Source organism: Diachasmimorpha longicaudata, chromosome 18, assembly GCF_034640455.1.
Source record: "Diachasmimorpha longicaudata isolate KC_UGA_2023 chromosome 18, iyDiaLong2, whole genome shotgun sequence".
In the NCBI taxonomy this organism is placed as follows: Eukaryota; Metazoa; Arthropoda; class Insecta; order Hymenoptera; family Braconidae; genus Diachasmimorpha; species Diachasmimorpha longicaudata.
This window is the reverse complement of record NC_087242.1, coordinates 2,065,696-2,091,207: the sequence shown is the minus strand read 5'-3', so window position 1 is coordinate 2,091,207 and position 25,512 is coordinate 2,065,696. Positions and strand designations below refer to the sequence as shown.

Sequence of the window (25,512 nt, the reverse complement as noted above, 5' to 3'; positions counted from 1 at the left end):
GTTTTTTATTTCCACTCATTTTTCAAAATCTTTCAGGACATATCATCACACAAAAATATTTTTGGCGAAATTTTTATAAAAATTTATTTTTGTTCTTTCTTTTCAGGAGATTTCACAGATTTTTTCTAAAAGAAAAAAGTTTCAGGAACTTTTTTTTCAAAATTAAATTTGTTATACAATTGAATAAAATTTTTAAATGTTTGCAATACATTCAAATCTACTGTTGGTAATAATTCAAGGTCGTACGTACATTTGGGGCTCCCATTCAGGTGAGTCAGTGCTGCCAACGTCACCAATTGATTCTGAAAATTTTATTATGTGAAATCTGTTATGTCCTGTCCTCCGTCCTGTCCTGGATCAGACGATCCTCGACAAGAAAATGAACAAATATCTTCTACCAATCTTCATCTGGTGGACACCAGCTCCCTGACCCTCAATGATCTGCTTCAGAGCAATAATTTGATCGAGACTTCGCCATTAAAGTCCATCCTGGAGAATCAATGTCTAAGTATTACTCTGAATCCCATGACAGATTCAATTTTAGACGATAACTTATCATCCTCTGACCTCGCCAAGTTCAACGTCGACGACCTGACATCAGAGTTGTTAAGTATGACAAGTCATAGTGACCGTTTATCACACCAAATCGATAACCTGAATTGTGATATTTGCGGAAAGAGATTCGATAAACCCGAGTACCTTATCGTCACCTTCGAAAACACAGGGAGGAGTTTATGTGGCCATGTTGTCTAGCTGTTTTCGCGAGAAAAGAGAACCTCATATCCCACGTTTGTTCATTTTCAACGAACATTCCGGAGTTTTCGTGAATATTAATGAGAGAATCACCTAGAATTAACGAGAGCTCTCTGTATATAATTTCTGGGAGTTTCATAAGATTTTAGAATCAAAATCGAAGAAAAATGTTCCTTAAATTGAACCCAGATGACTATGAATTACCTGAAAGGTGAAAAATTTTCTATTCTCTCAGGACATGTTCATACGACTTTGGCTGATATTTTCCATCAACTCCAGAAAAATGTCTACAGTACCTCTTCGTAGTAGAAAAAATGTCACCCAGAAAGTGCTCAAGATGATAAATTTGTCGATCGTTCTCCAAATATCAGATGATAAACGAAAAAGCCACTAACGATAAATGTTTAAGAACCTACATTCAGAAAAATATGGAGTCATTACCATCTTCCACTCTGCATCTTCGTTTCCTTCGTCTCCATCTTAATCAAAGTCCTGAACACCTGTTTCTTGAGTTCTCTTTACCTCTCGAGTTTGTTGCTCTCCTCGACCTCAGATTAGTCAGAATAACCCAAAACTTATAGATTTTATATTCCATAAGAAAGTCCCTAAACGACGTTTACACTTAAATTTTCAGAATTTTCCTAATTTCCTTCAAACAAAATAAAAAAAATTTGTTCCAAAAATATAATTTCAGATGACTCGCAATTATCTGAAAGATGGAGATTTGCTATTCTCTCAGGGCATTTTTCTAAGACCTGTTGGCTTGATATTTTCGGTTGAATGAAAAAAAAACTGTGACCGACCTCTTAACCTACAATTCGCTCTAAAAAAATTATAAAAATTGTCTAACCCCTGGCTTTCTATCCCCTGTGCTCTTCCACTACAAAAAATGTCTCCCAAGGACTTCTAAACACCATAAATTTGTTCATCATCCTCCAAACATCAGGTGATAAAAAAAAGACACCAAAGATAAATATTTAACAACATATATTTAACAAAATATACAGTGACTACCGCCTCCCGCCCTGCATCTTCTTTTCCTTGATCTCCATCTTGCTCAAAGTCCTAAACACCTGTTTCTTGAGTTCTCTCTGCCTCTTCAGCTTCCTAGTCTCCTCAGCCTCGACCCTCTTCTGATAAGCGCTCATCCTCGCCTTGGTCGCCTCCTTCAGTTTTTCCTGTTTATTCGCATAATTAGTCCTAATGGACTTCATCAACTTGGCAACCTTCTCCTCCCTGACGTCCCTGACAACCGCCACTCTCTTATCCTTAAACGTTTTCACTCGATCCTGCGGAAGAGGTGCCATCTTGGGTTTATCTCTGTAAGGCAGTTCCTTCTGAAGATTCTTAGGAATAATCAGTGGCTTGAAGACTCTCGGCTGCCTCTCAATCTTCGTGTAGAGTGAATCCTTGTCAGGCAGGGCCTTGACATTGCCCTCACGTTTCAGCTGCCCAGTCGTCTTCATCCCCTTCCACTGGTTCTTCTGCTCTGCCGGTAGCAGCAGCGAGTTCACAGGATTATAAAACCTGGGAACATCAATTTTATACCAAGTTCTGCAGAAGACGATGTCACTCAGTTGAATTTTATCTTCAAAAGTTGCTCTGAAACAGCCCTCGGGTTTGCTAACAGCTTTTTTAATCATTCCCCTGATCCCGGACACCGTCTTGATCCTGGCTCCCTCGAACTTGGCGACTTCCAGGGTAGAATTGAACATGTCCTTGATGAAAGCAGTTTTTTTGTACACCTTCATGGGAACCCCCGTCAGCTTCAGCTTCTTGACAATTCTCGTGCTCTTATCCAACTCCAGAATTGTCCCCGTAGCTGCGATTCTGAAGCCCGGAATTCTCGTTGAAACGTCCTGGACAGCGAGAAACCCAGTCCCTTGAGGAGTAATTGGTCCCCAGAAGTGGGACATACAGGCGACATGTTCAGGCGTGTACTTGATCATCCTATTCCTCAAGTTGTCCTCCAGTTTCGAGTAAATCGGAATCGTCTGGAATCTTCTCCATCCAACCGAGAGAATCAGTGGATCTCTAGTCTTGAGGATCTTGGAGTACCACCTGTGCTTCTTCAATCTCCCTTGGACGTATCCAATGTTCTCCTCTCCATGGAGAAGACCCCCGACAATCAGAGGATACGTTGGATCCAGATTTGTTATGAACTCGCAAGGAACTGATTCCAATTCAACTCTGACGTACATTCCAGGTCTGAAGCCTTCGAGTTGAATCCTGAGGTCATCATCCAGCCCTTCAAACTCAGATTTATTCAACTGCGCCTGCTTCTCCACCTCCTGCTTGAGGTCATCGTAGTAGCTCTTGGTCTCGGTGTTGTCGTATTCAGAATCGAATTGTTGCTTGAGCTTTCTCTTTTTCTCGAGCAGCTTCTTTCTCTCATCAGCCTCATCGGTAGGCAACTCTTTAGGGGGTTTGGGTGTATCTCCCTGCACCTTTTCCCCAGTCTCCAGGTCTTCAAAATCCCCAAAGACTTCTTCGTCGTCCTCTTCCAAGTCGTCAAGTTCGAGAAGCTTCTCAGCATCTTCGGATTCCTTCCATTTGCCTGTAACGAAACGATTTATCAAACAGAGTTTATTGTCCTCTGTTGTCCAGTCTCTGTGGTGATCCTCTGAATGATAGACTGACTCTTCCCTATTCTTGAGCTCTCTTTCTTCGAGCTTTTGCTTTTGTTTTTCTGAAACGACTTTGAAAATTCCCCCAACATTTTCATCCTCGTTGTCATCATCATGATCCTGAGTTTCATCGGTTTTCAGTGAACCTGAAACCCCGTAGACGAGCTTCATGAGATTCACATTAGACTGTTGACGATTGAGGAAAGATTCTCGCGCCTTTTTCGCCAAATCTGTCTTCCATTGGAGACCTTCATCGTCTGAAACTTCACCATCTTCCTCGTCGTCTGTTTCTCCTTCAGATTTGGCGCTGTCAGAGGCGCCTGATATTGATTGTCTGTCAATATCATCGTCTGATAGTTCGTCGAAGCTCTCGTCATCGTCTGACACACTCGCAGAGTCTCTTCTCGATTTCATTTGTTCGGAAATGGATGAAAATTTAGTGAGACCTTCCGCTATTTTATCCTTAATTTGACAAGTTGGATTTTTGGATAAGGGTTGATGAATTACTGGTGCCTCAGAGAATGATTTTAAATCTTTGGTTGCAGCTTGAGCTCTCAATGAAGTCAACTCCAGCTCCAAATCGTCTGGCTCACCTTCGATCTTCGGCCTTTTAGACAATTTATCGACTGTGTGGGAAGCCATTTTTCTTTTGCCATGAGATTCGTCACCTCCGGCGAGTTCTTCAGAATTTTCCAGGTGTCCATCTCCATCATCTTCATCATCTTCATCATCTTCATCATCTTCATCACCTTTCTCCTCGTCTCCATCTCCAGAATCTCCAAAAACAACTTTCCTTCGGATTCTCTCACCATCCACAATATTCACTTGTCCATATCCACAGTTGATCTCTTCCTCAACTTCCCCAGATTTTATATAACCAGCTCCACTGAAGAATTGCATTTCACTCTTCTCCAGTTTTTCGTCCAGAGTCCCCTGAGTTTCCATTAACGACGAAATCATTCCAGTGTTCTCTTCCTTGTGAGAATGACTTCCTCCTAACTCAACATAAACTGCATCTTTGTCATAAACAATCCCTCCAACTCCCGAGAAAGGAGCGTAAATAAGCCTCTCCTTTTCCACCAGCATTCGTTTTTTAATCTGCTCAGGCAGAGGACAGGGATCAGGAAGAAAGCTCACATCCTTTATCCTTAAATCTCCACAGCCAGGAATATGAATTGATGATTCTTTGGTCAGTGGAACACCCCTGACATATCCATATAAACTGATTGTTCTGTCTACCTTGGGATTCTGTCTTATGGCCTCAGGTGAGGTTAGGTCTTCAACTCTATCAGCTAACAAATACGGATGCGTTGTTCTCCAGACCAAAGGCCTGAACTTCATGACTGAAATAAATCTGGCCAAGTTCTTCACCTCGTTACGAAGATACTCTTCATGTAGAAGACCAGAAAGATAGAATAATTTTGCTCCTTGATATACCTCAGTCCAAAATCTGTGTTTCAGAATTTTCTTTGTTTTCTTCAGCTGTTTGGCGTTACTGAGAAGGTCCAAGTGAGTCAGCACTCCCATGATTCGAGGCATTCCATGCACCTGGCAAATGTTCAAGAACTCGAAAATCTCCATTTCAAAGCCAAAGGAAGCATCGACCAGCAGCAGCACCAGATCTGCTACTTTAGCAATGTCTATCATGCTGTTGATATCGTTGTTGCACTCCATGAAAGTTATTCTTCGTTTTTTACCTGAGACTATTGTCACAGGACCCACTATGTTACTGAGAGGCTGACGTACGTAACTCTTTATCAAACATTGGATGAGCAGTGATTTTCCGACCTTTGGAGGACCAACGACAGCTACTAAAATTGGAGGAGGCTCCACTGGGGTTCTGTCCACCACTGGAATATGTTGTTTTTTGGTCTCAATGTCCTGTTTTCTTCGGAATCTTCTCTCGGCTTTTACTGCAGAATTAAAGGTGAAGGCTTTTGGATTTCGCTGTTTGTCTGTTAACTCCTCACTCTGACGCTTCTTCCCCTTTTTCTTTTCGGCTTTTCGCCCCGCATTTCGTTCACGATGTGACTTGTGCTGTGTGATATTTCCCTCTGGCGCCGACATTTTTGTTTTAGATTTTTTTTTATTGTTTAAAATAATACTGGCATGGTTTTATTAGTACGGTTCAAGTGTTCCTCGAGGTACGCTTGTACACATGTTTCTTTGCACTGAATGAGGTTAGGATGCTTCAAGCACACCACATGCCTAACCGCATGGTATCTAGTGACTTCTGCCGGCCCCAGGATTGCGTGTGGCGCCCCACCTCTTCTGGTGTGAGGTACTACGATGCCGCTGGGGTCACTAAAACCCCCCAGAACTGACCCTCTACTTCAGTCAATCCTCTTGGATTTAAGGTACGACGAATTGCACTTGTCAGTCTCTCCTTGGAATATCACATCTATGACAAAGCTCGATATGATGGCGTGTGCGGGGGGTGAGCGGAAATCGGGTTAATGTCATGATGTTCTCTGATTGTCAACGGACGATCAACAACTTGGACAAAAGTGATCCGCAATGACAATGTGCAAGACTCGAGTGTTTGTTTCGGTGCCAAGTTCACAGTTGGATTAGTGTCTGGATGATATGAGCTTTAGATTTTCGGATTCAGTGCAGCGGTCAGCAACTGCCAATTATGATAAATCTTTCGGTGCTGTACTTCCTAACTGGAGCATTGGGTATCGTCAGTGGGCACTTGTGTCCTACCCCGTGCACCTGTAAACTTGTTGGGCCCCAAAATGAGCGGCTCAGGGTCAAATGTAAAGAAGATATTCAGAGCATTAAGGACATTAATATCAACGCTGTCAGCGTAGAACTCTATCAACTGTGAGTGGCTTTTGTTTATAATATTTATGTTGTTTATTTGGTGACAATTGGTATTTCGTTTCAGTTAGTCTTACAATGGAATTGCGAGACTAGTGCACATTAAATTTTGTCAATTTTAATGTCTAGAATATTTTATTTTCGTCTTTAGAATGAAATCATTGCTCGGAAGACTTGAATAACGTGTCATTCAACAGACTTACAAAGTCAACAACATCATTACGATATTGCAAATAATACTAAAACAGTAATCACGATTTACTTTTGAGGCTTTCGTGGCTATCGATTACATTCTCCTTGTCTTCGGATAGATGCCCGTTTTGATTCAACGTTGAGCCGACGTTCCACAAACATTGCAGTTCGCATCTTCAGGGATATGAGCTCCAATACCTTTGTGAAGTCCTCATGTACCTTCTCTTGTGATGGCGCCGGAGGGAGGGGGTGTTCACCCAATCACATATTTTTAATTAATCACCTGAATTAATTGAATGGGAGGATGAATTAAAAAACTGGGAGGAGGATCTTCCAAATGAGGTTCACAGGATATTTTCTGTTCCAGTTGAGATCGTCAGGGTTTTTACGAACCTCCAGAACCTCTCGTTATTTCCTCTCGAAATGTCCTTGAGAATGACCAATATTCTGGTTTGGTCGTCCTGGATAGTATGCCCAGTATCCATCCATGGTTCAGCCAGGGGAGACTGTTCCAAGTGACCGTATTAGCGGCACCGCAGGTGTTCCTTGATCCGTGTACTTATCTTCCTCCCGGTGTCTCCAATCTGCATTTTTCGCATGAGCAGGGGATCTGGTACAATCCTGGGGGGATCAGAGGAGGTCTTGGATCCTTTGTTCTTGGCAGCATCTGTCCGATCTTCTTTGGAGGCTGGAATAATGTTCGAATATTATGTTTGCCAAATAATCTGCTTATGCGTTCTGTTGTACCTTTTAGATAGGAGAGAAAAACCACTTCGGTATTTCCTGGTTATCCTGACTGGTCTCAGCATCACCTATTCATTCGTGAGAGTATCCCTGGGACATCTCTTATGACATGGAAACATTAATCATTAATTAGGAATTCTCCAGAACATTTCCCAGGCGACGGTTTTTAAGAAGATCTTGTTGGGTTTATTTAAGCGAATGAAGTCGATAAAAGGAATGATGGACCGTTTTCAGGGGACATTGATGTCTTATTGAACCCTCGTGTGATCCTCCCTATTCTAATAAATTAATAATTCATTCATAAATTAATAATTATTAATTAATGAGTTAATAAATAATTGTGGAAAAGACAGTCATCTGGCAATTCTGCTTGGAAATCGTTATTCTGATCTGGTCATAAAATTAAAAAGTGTTACGCTGGGTGTAGTGTCTATAGGATCATGAATATGGATTGTTAAATAATACTAGAAGGATTCTAGTATGAACTTTAATTTTTATTTAATCACAGGCAGAAGGTGTATCTTTATCCTATGACTTCTCGAGATTAAGTGGCTCATAGACACCAAAGTTTTCATGCTCTGGAGCGATTTGACGAAGGGCCCTTCCTCTCTATTTCTTTTTTTAGCATTTAAAGGGTTGAAATCTGTACTTAAAATTTATTTACACTGTCAATGTGATACTGAACTCTTGAGCCTTCGCTGGTGTGCACTAGTTTGCGTTCTGACAGTCCTTATTTCTGTATTAACTTTATGATAGGTTTCTATTTTACGTTATGATTTTTCGAAGTGTTACGTGAACTCTGGAGACATAATTATTGATTGGCTTGAAGGGTGTTAATAGTTTTTTAAAATAGTGATTATAAATGTAATTTGATTAAATTGTATTATTTAAATAATCGTATTATTTAAATTGTTATATTTTTTATGTTATGTCACAGTTACAAAATAATCGTTTTTGCCAATTTTAGAGATTTTAGACTCGACCAATTGGGAGATATTATATATCAATGTCAAGATGTCATCGATACCTTCAAATTGAAACATTATATTATTATTCATTCCATCGATTAAGACAAATATTTTAACTGATAATGCGGCGATTTTAGTGTTTTAAGTTTTTTAATTTTCTCTGGTTTTCTTCTAAACACGAAAATCTCAAAGTTTTGATTCTAATTTCAATGAAGAGCTTTGTTTTAGTTGAAAATATATTTAATTATCGTTAATGAGACTCCTGAATTATCCAATTACGACCATTTTCCATCGTCTTATGGGGGATTTTAATAATAGAATGAGAAAGTTTATGAATTAATTAAAAATTTTATGTATCATATGCTCATCTGAAAGTCTCATGATCATTTTTGTTTCATTAATTTTTATAAAACATAAAAACCACCAATTTGGATGACAAATATCACATTAATATCACATTTGTATGACATTTTTTCATTCGTTGGAATGTTCTGTTGCAGGGATTTGAGTAAAAATAACATCTACTTCATCGAAAAAGGGACATTTCAGAATTTGACGAATTTGAAACGCCTGGATCTCTCTACTAATAAACTCACCGCTTTGGAGGAAGGATGTTTTAGTGGATTAGACGGTTTAGAAAGATTGTGAGTACAACATACCAAATATCCATTTGGATTCTGCTGGTCATTAATCCATTCATTCTTTTAACGTTTCAGGGATTTAAGCAAAAACCAAATTGCATCCATTGATCCTTTGGTCTTCCGTCAATTGTTGAACCTGAAGAGACTGTAAGTATCCAAAATACAATATTTTCATTGTTATTAAACATTCCATACGTAGAGTGCACCATTAAAACAAAACAAACTTAAATATATTTTAAAGCGACTCTCTAATAAAAAAACAAATTGAAACAAAAATTGTAGGATTTTCAGGGCGACTTGCAATGTATTTGTTATTCTGAGCTTTTAAGCTCATAGCCACATGCTATAAGTCCAAAGCTTTTTTTAAATGACAATGGCATAAAACAAATGGCGTAAATAAAACGAATCCATTGATTAATTAATTAAAATACCCCATCATTCATATGATTTTTTCTAATTTGACTGCAAAATGCCACAAAAAAAATATTCCTAGTTGAATTGTTTTTATTTTAGACAATTAATCTCCGGAAATTCATCGTAACTTGACTATCGTGGAGTCACTGACTTGAAACCCTGAAATGAACAAAAAATTTTACTCGAAAAATTATAAATATATTGAGGCTGACTTCAACGACGTGATATTGCATGAATTAATTTTGTTGTACGTAATTAATTCAGTCTAATTAAGTAATTTTGTTTTTCTTAGTGACTTATCTGCCAACAAAATCAGCGCAGTAAAAACAACGTTGTTTCATGACCTGGTGGCTCTAGAACGATTGTAAGTGCATTATTACTTATATTTTCCTTTTGCAAAAGTCAACTTTGTTGATCGATAAATGCTCGTGGAATGAAGGAAATTCTATTTCTTTGTACCTAAAGATTCAGTGGATCGAGAGAAGGGTTTATGTTCCTTCTCTCAATTTTTTAGTACACGAGTTCCTTAAAAATTTATAAAATTATAAAATTTATTAATTATTATTAATAAATTTATAAAGTATCTTTTTCTCCTGGAATTCACCGCTTGTTTTGAAGAAACTCAAGAAGATTTGGGAGAATTCAGAAGTAACCAATAGTAATAGTAGATTAATACCACTAATACCACTTTATAATTATCAAATTTTGCAATTGTACAACTGCAATTGCACAATATCCCCCTAATATTATTGGAATCATCAAAATATACAAAGGAACATGGCAGCTAATATTAGATTACGCCCATCGTCTCCTCCTGCATTCCAGACCCCGTACCAAAGAAATAATAAACGTACTCGAAAGGACCACCCTCCGAAAAATGACAAAATTCGTCACCCTGACAACCCCCTTCCCAACCCCTCCAATCCCCTCCTTTACGAACCCACCCGAATAGAGCCCATCGTTGACAGACTCCACAAATTGACAACAAATTTTACTCTCAACAAACTGGACCGTATTCGAGACATCTGTCACAGGAACAAATTCTAGGATCGGTATAGATGTCCTGGGAGGTACCTTACAAGAAAATCTCAAGGCCATCAGAATTGAAAATATGGAATCTGACTCCTGGGGAGGTCTTGTCCATCTCCAACAATTCTCCTTTTGTAAAAAGGACATACACCTCAAATCTCGAATCGAATCGAACATATCGAAATTCCGTAACACTTATTCGTGATTGGTAGATACATTCACAGCGGCAAAATTTGAATTTCACAAGTACACAAGTATCAAGTAAATCAAGTCAAAGGATGAGTTAATTAGTAGAAAATAAAAACTTTGTTAGAAAATGGTAATGAAACAAGTTACTCATCAAATGTAAATATCTATATCTTATCGAAACTCCTGTATTTTCCAAGTCGTCTTACAGCTTCAAGACATTTAAAATTTTGCATGTTGCCTACAAGTGGGAAATAGATCAGCTGTGAATATATCAGCAATTTTTAAAGATCCATGTTTACGAAATGATGACGTGTTCAACGTCATACGCGATTACTTCAGGATCATTTTGGTATAATTATTTTGAATTTAAATATTACATTGACTTTTTATATCCCTATAATTCAACTGCTCTACTCATACAGTAGTTAAAATACGGTGCGCTCACCGCAAATGTGACTTAAATAAAAAATATCACAACAATTAAGATTAACCAAATCGCGCGCGGGGGCGCGCGGCTATGTCTCGTTGATTGTAAAATTCTGGACCTCCTGTCACATCATTTCATCTCTTCATATTGTACCATCTCGTCACACACGCGATCATGTAAAAGCCCTCGTTACTCTCTTTACTCGCAGCAGTTGTCATGTAAATAATATTTAAATATTTGGGCGAAGTCCCTCGGGTGATGACCAGTTGTAAATTCTTTCAGGAACTTACGACGAATTTCGTTAAAAATAAATAAATAATATTAATCGAATTTTAAACCCTACAGAACCTCCAGAAGAAGATTTTTCATTCAATAAATTTTCCAGAATCAGAAAAATCATTTAACAACTAATAAATTTCGTTCTCCACAGAAAATTAAATGGAAACCTCCTGAAAACCCTCTCCGAGGGTACTCTCCACGGACTGAAGCTCTTACGACAGCTGGACCTCAGCAACAATCCCTGGGAATGTAACTGTTACCTCTTCTGGCTCGGTAATTGGAAAAACACATCCCTCTTCCGGCTGAACTCAACACCTGTCTGCGATTCCCCTCCATCAATGCACGGTCAATCCCTCCTCGATCTGCGAACATCAGAAGAACTCGACTGTCAGTTCGGTTCACCAACGCTTCAAATAAATCCTGACCAAAATCAGATTATTTTCGTGGGTGATTCAATGAACTTGGAGTGCAGTGTCCCGAGCATAACAGACGATAGAAGTGCTCGACTAGACTGGACATGGAATCCCAGTATCTTCAACGGCACCGGGAGCTTCATAAATCCCCAAGACACCCTGTCCAACATCAAAGTGGAGAACAGATACCTCTCCAACTCTGGTGTGATCCACAGCTCCATCACAATATTCCCAGTGAGGAAGGAACACAATGGCCAGTGGAACTGTCAGCTGATCTCAATATACGGTAACAAATCTAAAACTGTGAGTATGGTGGTGATATCCGAGGACACCAACTACTGTCCCCTGGTGATTACCAGAAACAACAAAGGAACTTATGCCTGGCCACAGACAGTAGTCGGCTGGAAGGTGGAATTACCTTGTGAAGGAATCGGTCTCTCCACCCTCACCACGACACCCCTTCAAGCATCCTATCACTGCAACTCCACTGGCAGTTGGACTGACCTCAACACAGACCCTTGTCCCTTCATTTCCCCAACGACAAAAGCACTGGAACAATATTCCAAAGTCAATCTGTCCCTGACCAAAGGAAATTTACTAGAAACTGTTGTGAGATTTAAAAATCACACGGGCTATCCCAACAAGATAACAGATCCAATCGAAATCCATTTCATAGTTAAAACAATCGAGAACTACTTGAGCTTTTTGGTGGAGGAAGAGGAGCTTGGTGTCATACTAATGGACATCATCAGCTCCATCATGACCCTTCCAAAGGATATGCTGAAGGTGTCGGAGACCTCTTACAACGCTTGCTCGAGACTGATAAAATCTGTCGAAGTAATTACAGAGTTGACACCTTCAATTCAACTCCATAAAAATAACATCGCTCTAGAGGAATTCAAGGTGAAGACCGAGAGCTTCATGGGCTTGACCTGCACCTGGTACAGCACAATCTCGGGGGAAGTGACACGGAGGCTCATGCACTGTGCGACGAACAACAGAACAGCGATTTTAAATACTAAAGATAAATCGATAGAAGCGTCCATTCAGCTTCCAGCTTCGTTACTCCATCGTCTGGACATAACCGTCGCCCACCAACTGATGATCTCCATGTACAGCTCCAACAGCTTTCTACCTCTGACCTCGGGTCCTCCTAAAATGGACATAACATCTGGAATAATTGGAAGCAAGTTGATAGGCTGTCCCGTCGCCAACTTGACAGAACCTGTCTACATTATGCTAAAAATGCCTCGATCATATCATCTGGGCATTCGACCCAAACCTGTCGTCTGGGACATGAAGTTCAATTCTTCAGGGCAGTGGTCCACCAAAGGATGCCAATTGTCAAGCCTCGTGAACAATCTCGTTGTGTTCCACTGCGACAGATTAGGGTACTACGGTTTACTAGAAGACACTTCATATCTTCATGACACCCCTTATCCTTCAGGTGCCATGTTCAGGTACTCCAATCCTGCTATCTACATTGGAACGTTTGTAGCGATAATTTGTCTGATAATTACGTCAGTGACTTACATAATCTGTTACACGTCCATCACGATGCCAAAGAAAGCTAAACACTGTGTCATAAACACCTGGATCGCCATAATTCTCCTGTGCTTTCTGTACACCACTGGAATCCAACAGACTGACTCCATCGAAATTTGTCAGGCAGTTGGTCTCGCCCTTCATTATTTGTCCCTATGTTGTCTGCTGTGGATGGCAGCATCTGCCAGCAATATGTACAAACGATTATCAAAGTCTGATGTGACAGCAGTTCCTGATGATGAGATACTGGAGCAACCGATTCAAAAACCTTTATTGGGTATTTACCTCGTGGGATGGGGCATCGCCCTCATCATCTGCGGTATTTCGGGCGCCATTAACTTGAGGGAATACGCTGGATACTCGTATTGCTTTCTGTCTTCGGGTCCAGCATTGGCAGGTCTCTTCGTTCCTGCGATTATTCTCCTCGTCTACCTCTCGATATTTCATCTCCTCATTCGATGTGCCATCAGAAGTGGTGATCACAATGGACAGTTGTCGGAGGGGACTCAGGCAACTGAGAATATGGATTTAGAATTGTTGGAGCCAAATGATAATGCAGGTGGAGATCAAAACAGCATTCACTCGACTCAGACTGTTTCATCGGAGATTGAGGATGTCGAGCATTCGCAAATAACTCAGCTGAAGGGACAGGTGGTGATTTTGATTCTGTATTTGATTGTCTGGTTCTCTGGGGCTGGAGCAACTGTACGACCTTTCAGCTTTCACATTCCCCATGCAGAAGCTATCTTCGCTGCTATTTATGGAATTTCTGTCAGCAGTCTTGGATTATTCGTTCTTCTGTTCTATGGAATAGCGAGAAGTGATGTGAGGGCACAGTGGAGCCTCATGAGGTGCTGGTTGAAGAAGAGACAAAACAGATGCTGCAGATCTAGAAGTGTCATTGATACAAATCCATCTTTACCAGCTCAACCTCTTGTCCAAAATCTATCAGTTCCAGTTTCGAATACTCAAGTGACTCAGGTGATTTCTGACACGAATTCCCTCAGTTCGTCGAGGCTTACCAACGTCTCTCGTCCTTGTGTTCCCTTGAAAACATCGGATATTGGGTCTGATTGTCCCTCGATAACTAACAAAAGCCCTAATGTGAATCTGGTGGCTCTTCATCGTCAGCAGTATCGTTCCAACAATTCTGTAACTACTTACACTGAGGGGACTCAGTCCGCCTGTATCGAGATGTTCTACAATCCACGACAAAGTGGTGTCGCCAGGAAGTTCTTCAAGAAGCAAAAGAGACACACGAAGCACAATAATTTGGGCCCGAGGAAGCAGGGCGATGGTGGAGCTACCAGTGATGGAGACAGCTGCATCTCCCTTCCTAGACCAGCTCCGAGAATCAACAAATCACAAATCGATAAAAATGTTTATGGCAGCAGCGCCAAAGTTAACAATACTAATATTCACGTGGAGCTGAACCTGGTTAACACCACGAATAATGTCAATATACTTTCTGACAGTGGTGGAAGTCTATCAGAAGACAGATCAGTGCCAATGCGATACGTCATTGGTCAGGAAAAAAGCAAAGAAATTGTTAAAAACGTTAACAATGATCACAGAAACGATACGGAAAATGATTTGCCGAGAATACTGGCACTGGGACCACTGCTGAGTCCCAATGAATCTGATTTTGATACCAGAACTGAAGAGGAGAAACACATTAGAAATGTTTCTCAACAGTGCAGCTTGGAGTACAGCTCGGAATTGGATTCTGGAACGCAAATATTGAGCGAGAAAAGTGATCACGATCTGTCGGAAATTGGAGAAACTCCGGAAACTCAGAGCAAAATATTTGAAGAGGATTTTCAGTGCTCAGGTCTTCATGAGCTCTGCCAGAAGTCGGAGAGTTCAGGGAGACCTTTGGCAAGATCAGAGCACTCCAGCAGCTTGTATTGTCTTTCAGAGGATCGATTTGAAGATCATCAGTTACGAAATAACCTCACAAGTTCTTGTAATGATGTGAGGAGTGCTGAAAGGACGAAAAATTATTCGATTGGATTTAGGGCTTCCAGTGATGACCTTCAAAGCGAAAGCACCCGGAGGAGAGTCTCTGGTGGTTGCAGGGAGGAAGAACCTTCGGGAACAGGGGATAATGGCTTCATCGATGAGAGTCTGTTCAGTACAAGGGATAAACCTATTTTTAATAGATCGTTAAGTAATATTAATCAGTGCGTCGAGGATGATTGCGGGTATTGGTTGATTGGATGTTTGACGGTGCCGGATATGAGTGATGAAGTGTTGGAGAATCAAGAGGTTGGTGGAGGTGGTGGAGATTATTTGGAAAAAGAATTCAACTCTTCCCAGGATCTCACTGCTATTAATGTCACACTTGGGGCTACGAGGCATCTGGATATGAATGCTAGCATTGGGGTGGATTATGAGGACACTAATTATGAGAATTCTCATCACTTTAGTGAGGATGGGGTACCATTGGATGATATATTGATGGAGACTAATTCGGTTAAGAAGGAGACGAGTGTTTAGAATTATGACAGAAGAAAGTGATAGACAAATTGTTCCCAGGATGACAACAGGATTATCGACAAGTCCAGGTGTTCTACCCGGATGCAGAAGGTATTTATTGGGGTTTGAGATACTTCAGATGACCATGAAAAAGTCAGGGAATTTTTGAGGGGAAATTTTGGGAAAAATCCAGTGCTATACTAGAGGTAAAGTGAAACATGTCAACAGATGGAATTTTTTTATTTTAAAATAGAGAATTTTCGGTTGCGTTGCGATAACTTCAATTGTTTGTGTTAAGATTATTATGGTACAGTATCAAGAGAAATGAGACTGAAGCACACGAGTTATTTTTATAGTTTTTTATTACGTTCATTTCACGATTATAGGGAATTATGATATTTTTGTATGAAATGTGGTCGATGCAAATTTTCGTTAATTCATGACAACTAACAATTGCTGCAACTGATTATTTTCACGGATTTTTAAAATGTTCTTGAATTGATTTGGCAACTTATTTAGCAGATAATTTTATGAGAGGGGAATTACTGTGTTGGGGATTAAAATCGAGGGGCAAAATGGTACAGTGAAAGTAATTTTGGATAAAAATTTCTCTTACAGAGGGCGAAATCAGGGATGAAAGTTGGTTTTATCGTAAAAATTAGTCTCCCAATTAGGTCTCTAATTTTTTCGACAAAATTTAACTTAAAAATTAGTCAACATTTTATTCAAAATTTCTGTCAGTGTAGAATACTGATATGTGTTTTATTCATACATAAAAATTCCTATCAATGCTATTAATTTTGTGATACTTTTCATAATTAATGATACGTGCACTATAAAATTTGAAGATCTATAATTTTTTATTTGAGTTTAAATGATAAATTGATAGAAATCTTTTACAAATTTCTATCTAGATCAATTCATTTTATTCTGCCTTTCTTCATTTTTTACTGTCACACAGTAATTTTTCATTAACTCATTGTGATTGGTTGACGATTCGCGCCGAATATATCCGATTATTACCGACGTTGGACTCCGTCATGTGACCTGTTGCATCAGCCATTTAGCGTCCATCTTGTCGTAGCCCATTAAACTTGGAATTTTTACGAGGTCGATATAGAAGTTTTCCTAAACCGATAAAGATATTTCACTGGGCGAAATCGTCAATTTCCTCAGGTCTGTAGTTTGTGCACGAGATTGTAAGGCAGCACAGTAATTTTTATTGTAATCACACTATAAAAATTCACTGATTTTTCTCTGTACTTCCGACGTTAACACATCATTTTGTGGTAAATTAGAATGAGTCCATTCGACTTAGTCCCATTTATCGCTGAAAATCTTCTGAATGAGGTTAGGTACTGATTTTTTTTTGATAATTCCTTTTAGTCCGATTATTACCCTACACAAAAGATCTTGATGAAAATTCTGCTACTCATTTTTCTTTTAGAATATTTATCGATAACTCATAATAAGGGCAATGCACCTGGTTTACAAATTCACTACAGATTATTAATTTACAAATCGAGGAATCCCAGATGTTCAAATCTCTTTGGCGTTGCCAACGTTATTGATGTCGGACGTGTACTGGGATCAGGGTTGGGCATGTAAAATACGTCACGTAAAATACATAGTATTTTACACGTATTATACCATGTATTTTACGTCACCTTTTTCAAACGTATAAAACGTAATATACATTTCATACAACAACGTAAAATACGTATTATACGTCACGCCATGTCGCATGGAATTTACATGTTTTTGCACTGATGAGAGTGCAAAAACATGTAAAGTGTAAGTATAAGTGTAAGTGTAAGTAGTGAGTGTATTTTACGTTGTTGTACTAAGTGTTTATTACGTTTTATACGTTTGAAAAAGGTGACGTAAAATACATGGTATAATACGTGTAAAATACTGTGTATTTCACGTGACGTATTTTACATGCCCAACCCTGCCCAACCCTGACTGGGATTAATAAGTCAAGAGTTGTAGTGTTGGTACTGAGACAATACTCCAGATGCAGAATGAGATTATCAATAAAATTTCACCTAATTTTCTCCGAATTTCCGCACAAAATCTACTAACAAATTTTAAGATGTCAACTCTAATATTTATTTCGTGGTTTCTTTACATAATTCATGCATTTAGGGGGTTTATTTTAATTAACCTGTGAGAGTTTAGTAGTTTTCGCTTCGCTTTTGGTACCGAGCACTGGAATTTTTCCCAAATTTTTTTCTCTTCGCATTAAGATAATGAGGGAAAAAGAAAACCAACTCAACCGATCGATAATGCTTCAGTTGATTTCTGTTTGGGCACAAGGGATCATCCAAAGAGGATTGACTGAAGTGGAGGCTCAGTTCTGGGGGTTTGAGTGACCCCAGCGACGTCGTAGTACTCACCCCAGAAGACGTAGGGCGCCACACGCAATCCTGGGGTGTCTGCCCTTCAGCCGATTCAACAATTCCTCAATAACAGTTCTGCAGTCAGAGAAACTAATTAAAAATGGAGGTGTGGTCCTCTGCGTCACCAAAATACTTTTTTCCCATTGAAATTAGATAACATTAGGATGAGCAGAAAGGAGGATATGAGGATGCTCCACTTAAAATTAAGGAGATTTGTTCGGTTCTACCATTTTTGTCACTTTTTGACAGAACAATCGAATGATTTCTTGATTCGCAGTTTCAAAGAAACTCTGAAAATGAGAATTGTGTGTAGTAAGATAGAAATTAAGAATTATTTGCAATTAAAAGGGGGCAGACACCCCAGGATTGAGTGTGGCGCCCTACGTCTTCTGGGGTGAGGTTCTACGATGCCGCTGGGGTCACTCAAACCCCCAGAACTGAGCCTCTACTTCAGTCACTCCTCTTTGGATCATCTCTACAAATAATTTACTCCATATTTATGCATTTTAAACAAATTTTGTCAATCCTGAAAACATAAAATTCTCTTCTTCATGTAACATTCATTTAATATTTATATACGAATGGTTTAATTCAGTATTAATAGGAGTGTGTTTGAGTTCGAATTTTGGATAGGACTTTTCGAGATCGAAAAAACTGTCAGTGGAAGTAATTGCAGTCTATGATAGGTCTAGACAATTTTTTAACAATTCAAACTCGTTTTTACGTACAAATATATTTTTTACTGCCATTTTCTAACAGAGCAACGAAGGCTTAAGCGAACTTCTTTACATTATCGATGTTACTAGGCCTAAACATCGAAGAACAATCAATATTGTTCCGTTAATCAGGGAAAGACAAGGATTTAGTTTTTCGCTTTTCAAATTTTTATTTGTGTGGATTTTTTTTGTAATTTTTGTAAACACTTGAAGACATTTTTATAATGAAAATTATCATCAAAAATGGGAAATTATATCGAGAATAACTACAAGAAAGGATTTCAAGTCGTTCTGAAATTTATTATTCGTCATCAGATTAGGAATGTTCGATATAACATCGATATTGGGGAGTATCGATCTGTCGTGCTATGATAATAAGTTTTTTTAATTGATAATTTTCAGGCAGATGGATTGAAAACTTGAGATTTCACCCCCATATCGATATTCAATTTATATTTTAATGAATGGAATCTTTCCTAATTATTCCCTCAGTCATTTACAACGTTCCTAATTCATTTGTGGAGATTTTTGCAAATATAAACTAATTAAACGCTTAATGAATGAAAAAAAAAATACAATTTCCAAATCGATGATATTTTCATATCAATAAATAATAAAATAAATAATAATAATAATCATAATAATAATTGATATTTCATATCAATTTTTCCAACATCGATAGTTTTCGATACTATTTATCGGCGAATATGTTTCACATGAGACGATTTTATCGATTGAAAATATATCGATATCGATTCGATATCGATTGTTCAATATCGAACATTCCTACGTCAGAAATTGAAAAAAGGGAAATTATAAAAATCACGATTGAACATTTCAAAATTTAATTGACCTTTTCAGACGACTGAACCAAATAAATAATTAATGTGAGAGACTTTCGAGATATCGATAGTTTCGATGTTCGTCCTTTTCGTGACAGGAACCTGAATTCTGAATTCAAATTGCCCGCCTCAGACGACTGAACTGAATTGAGGAATAAGCATGAGCGACTTTCGAGATATCGATAGTCTCGATGTTTATCCTTTGTCTCATAGGATAACTTTGGATGTTGCCATCGACTAAAATCATTGATTTCGATTTATGGCAACAATTGCGTCTCCCAGGCGTAGGGCGTAGGGCTTGAGATATGTAATTTTCGTAGCCCGCAGGCCGGAATGTTGTTCAAGTCACCTTGTAAAAAACATATTGTTATGGTTCGATAAATAATATACAGGACAAGGTATTTTGAATGAAAATTAAACCTGAGGGCGAAGCGTGAGGTGAAAGGACCTGCAACCACTTTTTAGGTTACGCTTTACCGGAAAAATTGCCGCTTTGGATTTTACATCATAAATCGATTATCGATTGTCAAATGATCGATTATGACAGTGACATAATCGATTATCATGATGAAGTCCGCCATGTTGGATGACTGACCCGTGACTCTCTTATAAAGGATCGATTATCGATTGTGAAATGATCGATTATCGACTCTTAAATGATCGATTATCGATTGTTAAATGATCGATTGTAACGGTGACATAATCGAGTATCTCCATGAAATTTCGTTTAGTAATCCTTGTTGCTTGTTATATAATGTCGATTATCGATTGTCAAATAATCGATTATCGATTCTTCAGTGATCGATTATCGATTGTTAAATGGTCGATTACAACGATAACGTTATCGAGTATCTCCACGAAATTTGGTTTAGTAATCCGTGGTGCTTGTTATATAAGATCGATTATCGATTATCGAATGATCGATTATCGACTCTTAAATGATCGATTATAACGATTACATAATCGAGTATCTCCATGAAATTTCGTTTAGTAATCCGCATTTATTTTTATATAAGATCGATTATCGATTATCAAATGATCGATTATCGACTCTTAAATTATCGATTGTTCAATGCTTTTTCAATAAGATCGATTATCCGTTATCAAATGATCGATTATCGACTCTTAAACCATCAATTATCGATTGTTAAATCGTCGATTATGACTGTCACAATCGATTATCGATTATCTCCCTGAAATTCGCCATGTTCGATCAGTGACCCGTGTCGCTTCGTACACACCATACGATACAACAGAATGGGCACATTAGGGGATCGATTGAAAGAGAACAAAAGGAGTGAGAAAAAAATGAGATGAACAAATGCATTTGCACAAGATGTGGTACCCTCAGGGAAACCTGGAGGTATCCAATAACACAATGCGAGTCTTCAGGTGCAGGGGGAAGGGAGTAGTAATGGGGGCCTGCGAAGATAAAGGAACAGACATTTTTGGTCCTTCGGAGGACAAGGAAGGAAGCACATGCAGAATGGAAGTATAACTCGTATGAAAAACAGAAACGGGGGTCTTCCTCTCTCAGTCAAGTAACTGAACACTTAATTGTAAGTTGTAAATAAATATATGTAAATAATGTATATACTAAATTTAGGATAAGTTTCGATAGATTACGATAAGGAAGAAATGTATGAAAAATGGTAAGGGAAGTCCTTGCCTGTTCCTAAGGGGAATCAATAAATATACATATATACTTACGCCTCTCAATTTTGACCAAATTTTTATTCTTCGAACATGTGCTTGGAAAGTCCCTTTTCGTGTATCAGTACTTTGACACTACAAACAACAATTAACTTTGAGTCATATGTTATCAGTTGTGGTCTGTTTGTGAGTCCCTGTTACCGACAGTTGAGCTGCAATTTTCCTACGCCGCCGCCATCTTGCCCACAGTAATTGTTCACTTTTCTCGGATTTTCGTCTGAGTACCTCGATATTGACAATATTCCAGCATTTAATATTTTATAAAATGTTCATTTCCAATGGAAACACTACATTTTTCATTTCTAGGTTATGTATGTTTATAAAAGTCAGGAAATTTGGTCGTAACGGGGTCAGCTCAAGTCCTCTGACTGATCTAAAAAATAATGGTAATTTTATTCTCCACATACCGACTGATGATAATAATCTCAGAGATTCTCCACCTCACCTCCTCGACATTTGCAGAACAGCGGTGCTACTACGCATGCGGGAGCCAGCCACCAGTGACACCAGTTCACATCATTCCCGTGGAGAGTACCACTTACGAGGGAATCCAATTCCACCGGTGAAACAATTAAAGCAATTGTTGTCTCATAAATTAATCAAGAGGACGAGTGATAATGGCACCTGCAGCTGAACCAGCCGTGAAGGAGAAGCTTGAAAAGCCATCCCGGGGTATCAATGCTGTTCTACTTGGACCACCGGGGAGTGGAAAAGGAACACAGGTACACCTTTGACCCTTGAACTTATTGAAACCTTTTTTTATCCCCATCTGCCCTCACCCTCATTCCTGTTCGATCCAACGACCGCAATCTTTTAGACTTAAGTCTTGAATATTCAACGAGAAGAGATTTGTATGGGGTATCACCAGATTTTCGGTTCTAAAAATCGAGTTACCGGTTTTTTTTGAGTTCAGAAATTTGGAATTGTCATGTTACAATATTTTCTGTGAACTTTTCTGGGCCTCATTTTCTCAAATCGTTTTGTTTTGGACTTTGTGTCGTTCCAGAGAAGGGACTGAATTGGACTGACATCAATTTTATTTATTTTATTTTGTGCTCCTTTCAATCTTTGTTTCAGAATTTACCCCATTCGAAGTAGATCGAAGCGTCTGAATTTGTCTTATTAACAATAATTTCAACTAACAAAAAGTTTCAACTCAACTGGATTGATTTTATTAATTAAATCCCCACTTTCAATGAATTTCTCTTAGTTATCCTGAAAGACCGAATTTCACCTAGAATATAAGAATTAAAAAATGACGGAATTAATTAAATATTAACTAATTTTTCTAGATGGGACTCACAAAGAGTTATATTTGATGAGAAAAAATTACTTGATTCCATCGATTTCCTGGGGAACAACCGACAAGAACTTTTGTCACATAAAATACATTTTCGGAATCTTGGGATCATAATGAGTCGAAATAAAATTAAAAAATCTTAACTTAAATGTGCACAATTATAATTCTTCCATTTTTACAATTAATTAATCATTTCTTCACTAATATAATTCCACTTGCATACATATTCCGTCTTCCATAGCTAGTGTAGCTAGTCATACCATTGAATCGGAATTAACAATCATTGATCAGTTTTATATTCTGAAGGAACATTTGCAGAAAGATCAATTGATTATTAACAAAACACTTTCACCTCCTCTAATTAGAAACTCCCTCATTTGGCAGACAGACACATTCTATTCTTCATGAGTTTCTGATACATAATTTGTCTAGCCTCATTACTAATTAATTTTACACAATAATACATAAAATATCACCGTCAGGGTGACCAACCTTATCATACATTCTACCCTCTAAACAATAAAAAAACCTTTTTCCCCAGGCCCCACTCCTGAAGGAGAGGTACTGCGTGTGCCACCTGTCCACTGGTGACATGCTGCGTGCCGAGGTGGAGGGCGGTTCAAAATTGGGTGCTGAACTGAAGAAGATAATGGACCAGGGCCAGCTGGTGAGTGACGACCTCGTCGTGGAGATGATCGACAAGAACCTGGACAAGCCCGAGTGCAAGCGGGGCTTCCTTCTCGACGGTTTTCCCAGGAGTGTCCCTCAGGCTGAGAAGCTGGATGGCCTCCTAGCCAAGAGAAAACAGCAGCTAGATGCTGTCATCGAGTTTGGAATCGACGACAACTTGCTCGTCAAGAGGATCACAGGACGTCTGATTCACATGCCAAGTGGAAGGTCCTATCACGAGGAGTTCGCACCCCCCAAGGTCCCCATGAAGGACGATGTCACTGGTGAAGCACTCACCAGGAGGTCTGATGACAATGCCACTGCCTTGAAGAAGCGTTTGGCAACTTATCATGATCAGACACTGCCGTTGGTGGATTACTACGCCATCCAGGGGGTTCACAACTACGTCAATGCTGCCAAATCCAGTGAGCAAGTGTTCAAGGACATTGATGCCATCTTCATGAAGGCTATCAAGCAGGACAAGGAGAAGAAGAGCTTCTTCAGCAGATTTTTTTGAGACTCAAGCAACTCCAGTGTTATCTTTCAGAATATTTTTCTCGGGGTTAGGGATGATTTAGATGTTACAGAGGATTATTTAATTGTAATGCAGACGTATGCAAGATTCCAGTTGTCGTAGGGAGCTAGCTTCAATTTTAAAGGGCGCATTCAGGTGGAGGAGGCGCTATCGAACGTGGAAAACAGTTTTTGGAAACAGATCTTGGGAATTTCTTGGATAATTCTTATTCTTATTAGTTTTTGGCAGTTTTCAAGGGAATATCTGAGGAAAAAGTCAACAGAATTGAATTTTTATAGGTCATTTATTATGTTGAAATCTTTTTTGTGGATCGACCAATTTATTCTCTGCGAGGAAGTTCAGCAACATTTGGAAAAATTGGGCTGAGAAAATTCTGCGGACTTTTTCTGGAACATATTTAATGGTGAATCGTCTAGGGAATTTGAATTAGGACTTTCCTTGTATTTTTGCGTTGTCGATATGAGATCACGATTTTAAGATTTTTCGGGTCATAGGAGGGGGTAAAACTCGATGATTCGAGAGCATATTTTCGATAGAAATCTTGGAAATTAATTTGTCTTGTGGAATAAGAAACAACACTCGAGATTTACAATTGCAAAACGAGCGACTAATCGGTTAATCGAGTTTTATCTGTATCTTATCGAATAATAAACTTCAAATCATTCATAAAATGCTGCCAATTCTTCGCGCACAGACACATTTTTTACTTATTGATTTGTCCTCATCGATTCAGCAGCGAAATGGTAAAACGAGATAAGTCGACTCGTCTCTCCTAGTTTATGAGGAATATCTCCGGATCTAAAAGAGATAACGAAATTTTTGTAATAACATTTGTTGTAGCGCACGATTCGCTCTACAAAAAAGGTCATAACAACAATTTTATTATCTTTATCACAGTCCGAGATATTCGCCATCGACTGGTCAATAGTCAAAAGTTACTTATCTGTGTTTACCACTTCGTTATTGAACTCGAAGCTTACCTCGTTAAATGAGTGAATTGCCTAATAAATGTACATACAAAGTAAGTCTAATATTTTTAGATGATATTGAAGCGAACAGAATGGAAATACGTTTATAAATATGATGAGATATATTCTGTTACATAATGTAATGTATACAATTGGGAAACGAGGAAAGATAATAAAATTTCTGATAGACAATCTTGCGTAACAATAATTAGCCTTGATTTTTTATTATTAAGGTTGTTAATCACCTTTATTACTAGACCTACACATCTGATTGCACACTTTTTACATAAAAAACGGAAAATTTATGTTGCGTTTCCCCTGTTGTGACGTCACTCGAAATTGTTGGATAGGATTTTGGATGAGATAATTATTTACAAGAAATTTTTACTGAAAAAATGGATAGTCCATCAATTAATTAGCGTTAATTGTTTATTGTTAGGGTCATTCATCGATCTTATTATTTAACCCGTACATTCCATGGGACCGTGTCCTTTTGCACTCGATATTATTCCATAGAACGAGAATTAATTTATGAAATATGAGAGAATATTAATTTTTGTGGAAAATTTTCATCAATGAGTTTATGTAGACAATAGTTTGATTGAATACGTTCTATAGAATATTTACATTTAATATGAATGTAATATTAACAAATATTACATTATTTTATAGTCATATTTTATTCATATTATTATTAATATTTTAAATAATATTAATTTAGAAAATATGAGAAAAGGAAATGAATTAATGTGAAAAATTTTAATGAATCAATTTCTACAAATAATACTTTAATTAAATAAATTATATGGAAGAATTGAATTGAATATTAATATAATATTAACAAA

At 38.4% G+C, this 25,512-nt stretch overlaps 3 protein-coding genes and 1 long non-coding RNA gene across 7 annotated transcripts; 2 read left to right on the top strand and 2 right to left on the bottom strand.

Moving 5' to 3' along the window:
* The first annotated feature begins 296 nt into the window (after positions 1-296).
* On the top strand, positions 297-21,789 carry LOC135171115 (adhesion G protein-coupled receptor A3). 4 transcript variants are annotated; one of them, XR_010300483.1, is made up of 7 exons: positions 5,693-6,206; positions 8,608-8,751; positions 8,824-8,895; positions 9,455-9,526; positions 11,238-15,633; positions 21,502-21,581; positions 21,658-21,710. XR_010300483.1 is itself a non-coding variant. In XM_064137458.1 (6 exons), exons 2-6 carry the CDS (start codon positions 6,016-6,018, stop codon positions 15,541-15,543), a joined length of 4,785 nt encoding a protein of 1,594 aa, XP_063993528.1. In that variant the 5' UTR covers positions 297-1,699; positions 5,738-6,015; the 3' UTR covers positions 15,544-21,191. The 4 variants fall into 4 exon arrangements, 2 of the variants coding, with proteins under 2 accessions (XP_063993528.1, XP_063993527.1); XM_064137458.1 differs by lacking the exons at positions 21,502-21,581; positions 21,658-21,710 and adding an exon at positions 297-1,699 and having other exon boundaries at positions 5,738-6,206; positions 11,238-21,191; XR_010300484.1 differs by lacking the exon at positions 21,502-21,581 and having other exon boundaries at positions 21,658-21,789.
* Positions 1,724-5,590, bottom strand: LOC135171116 (ribosome biogenesis protein BMS1 homolog). Its single transcript, XM_064137459.1, has one exon. It carries the CDS (start codon positions 5,445-5,447, stop codon positions 1,764-1,766), a length of 3,684 nt encoding a protein of 1,227 aa, XP_063993529.1. The 5' UTR covers positions 5,448-5,590; the 3' UTR covers positions 1,724-1,763.
* On the bottom strand, positions 8,746-21,767 carry LOC135171141 (uncharacterized). The gene is made up of 3 exons (XR_010300489.1): positions 21,641-21,767; positions 21,193-21,568; positions 8,746-8,893 (listed from the first exon to the last, which is right to left on the bottom strand). It is a non-coding gene; the product is annotated as an uncharacterized LOC135171141 (long non-coding RNA).
* On the top strand, positions 21,777-24,859 carry Ak2 (Adenylate kinase 2). The gene is made up of 2 exons (XM_064137489.1): positions 21,777-21,917; positions 23,037-24,859. Exons 1-2 carry the CDS (start codon positions 21,813-21,815, stop codon positions 23,679-23,681), a joined length of 750 nt encoding a protein of 249 aa, XP_063993559.1. The 5' UTR covers positions 21,777-21,812; the 3' UTR covers positions 23,682-24,859.
* Positions 24,860-25,512: the final 653 nt, after the last annotated feature.

What these genes read in the sequence shown, in the direction of transcription:
- Ak2 (XM_064137489.1), top strand. Translation starts at nt 21,813, where the DNA reads ATGGCACCTGCAGCTGAACCAGCCGTGAAGGAGAAGCTTGAAAAGCCA. An exon ending in GGAGTGGAAAAGGAACACAG is followed by an intron (nt 21,918 to 23,036) that starts GTACACCTTTGA and finishes CTTTTTCCCCAG; the next exon opens with GCCCCACTCCTGAAGGAGAG.
- LOC135171115 (XM_064137458.1), top strand. Translation starts at nt 6,016, where the DNA reads ATGATAAATCTTTCGGTGCTGTACTTCCTAACTGGAGCATTGGGTATC. An exon ending in AGCGTAGAACTCTATCAACT is followed by an intron (nt 6,207 to 8,607) that starts GTGAGTGGCTTT and finishes GTTCTGTTGCAG; the next exon opens with GGATTTGAGTAAAAATAACA. An exon ending in CTGGTGGCTCTAGAACGATT is followed by an intron (nt 9,527 to 11,237) that starts GTAAGTGCATTA and finishes CGTTCTCCACAG; the next exon opens with AAAATTAAATGGAAACCTCC.
- LOC135171116 (XM_064137459.1), bottom strand. Translation starts at nt 5,447, where the DNA reads ATGTCGGCGCCAGAGGGAAATATCACACAGCACAAGTCACATCGTGAA.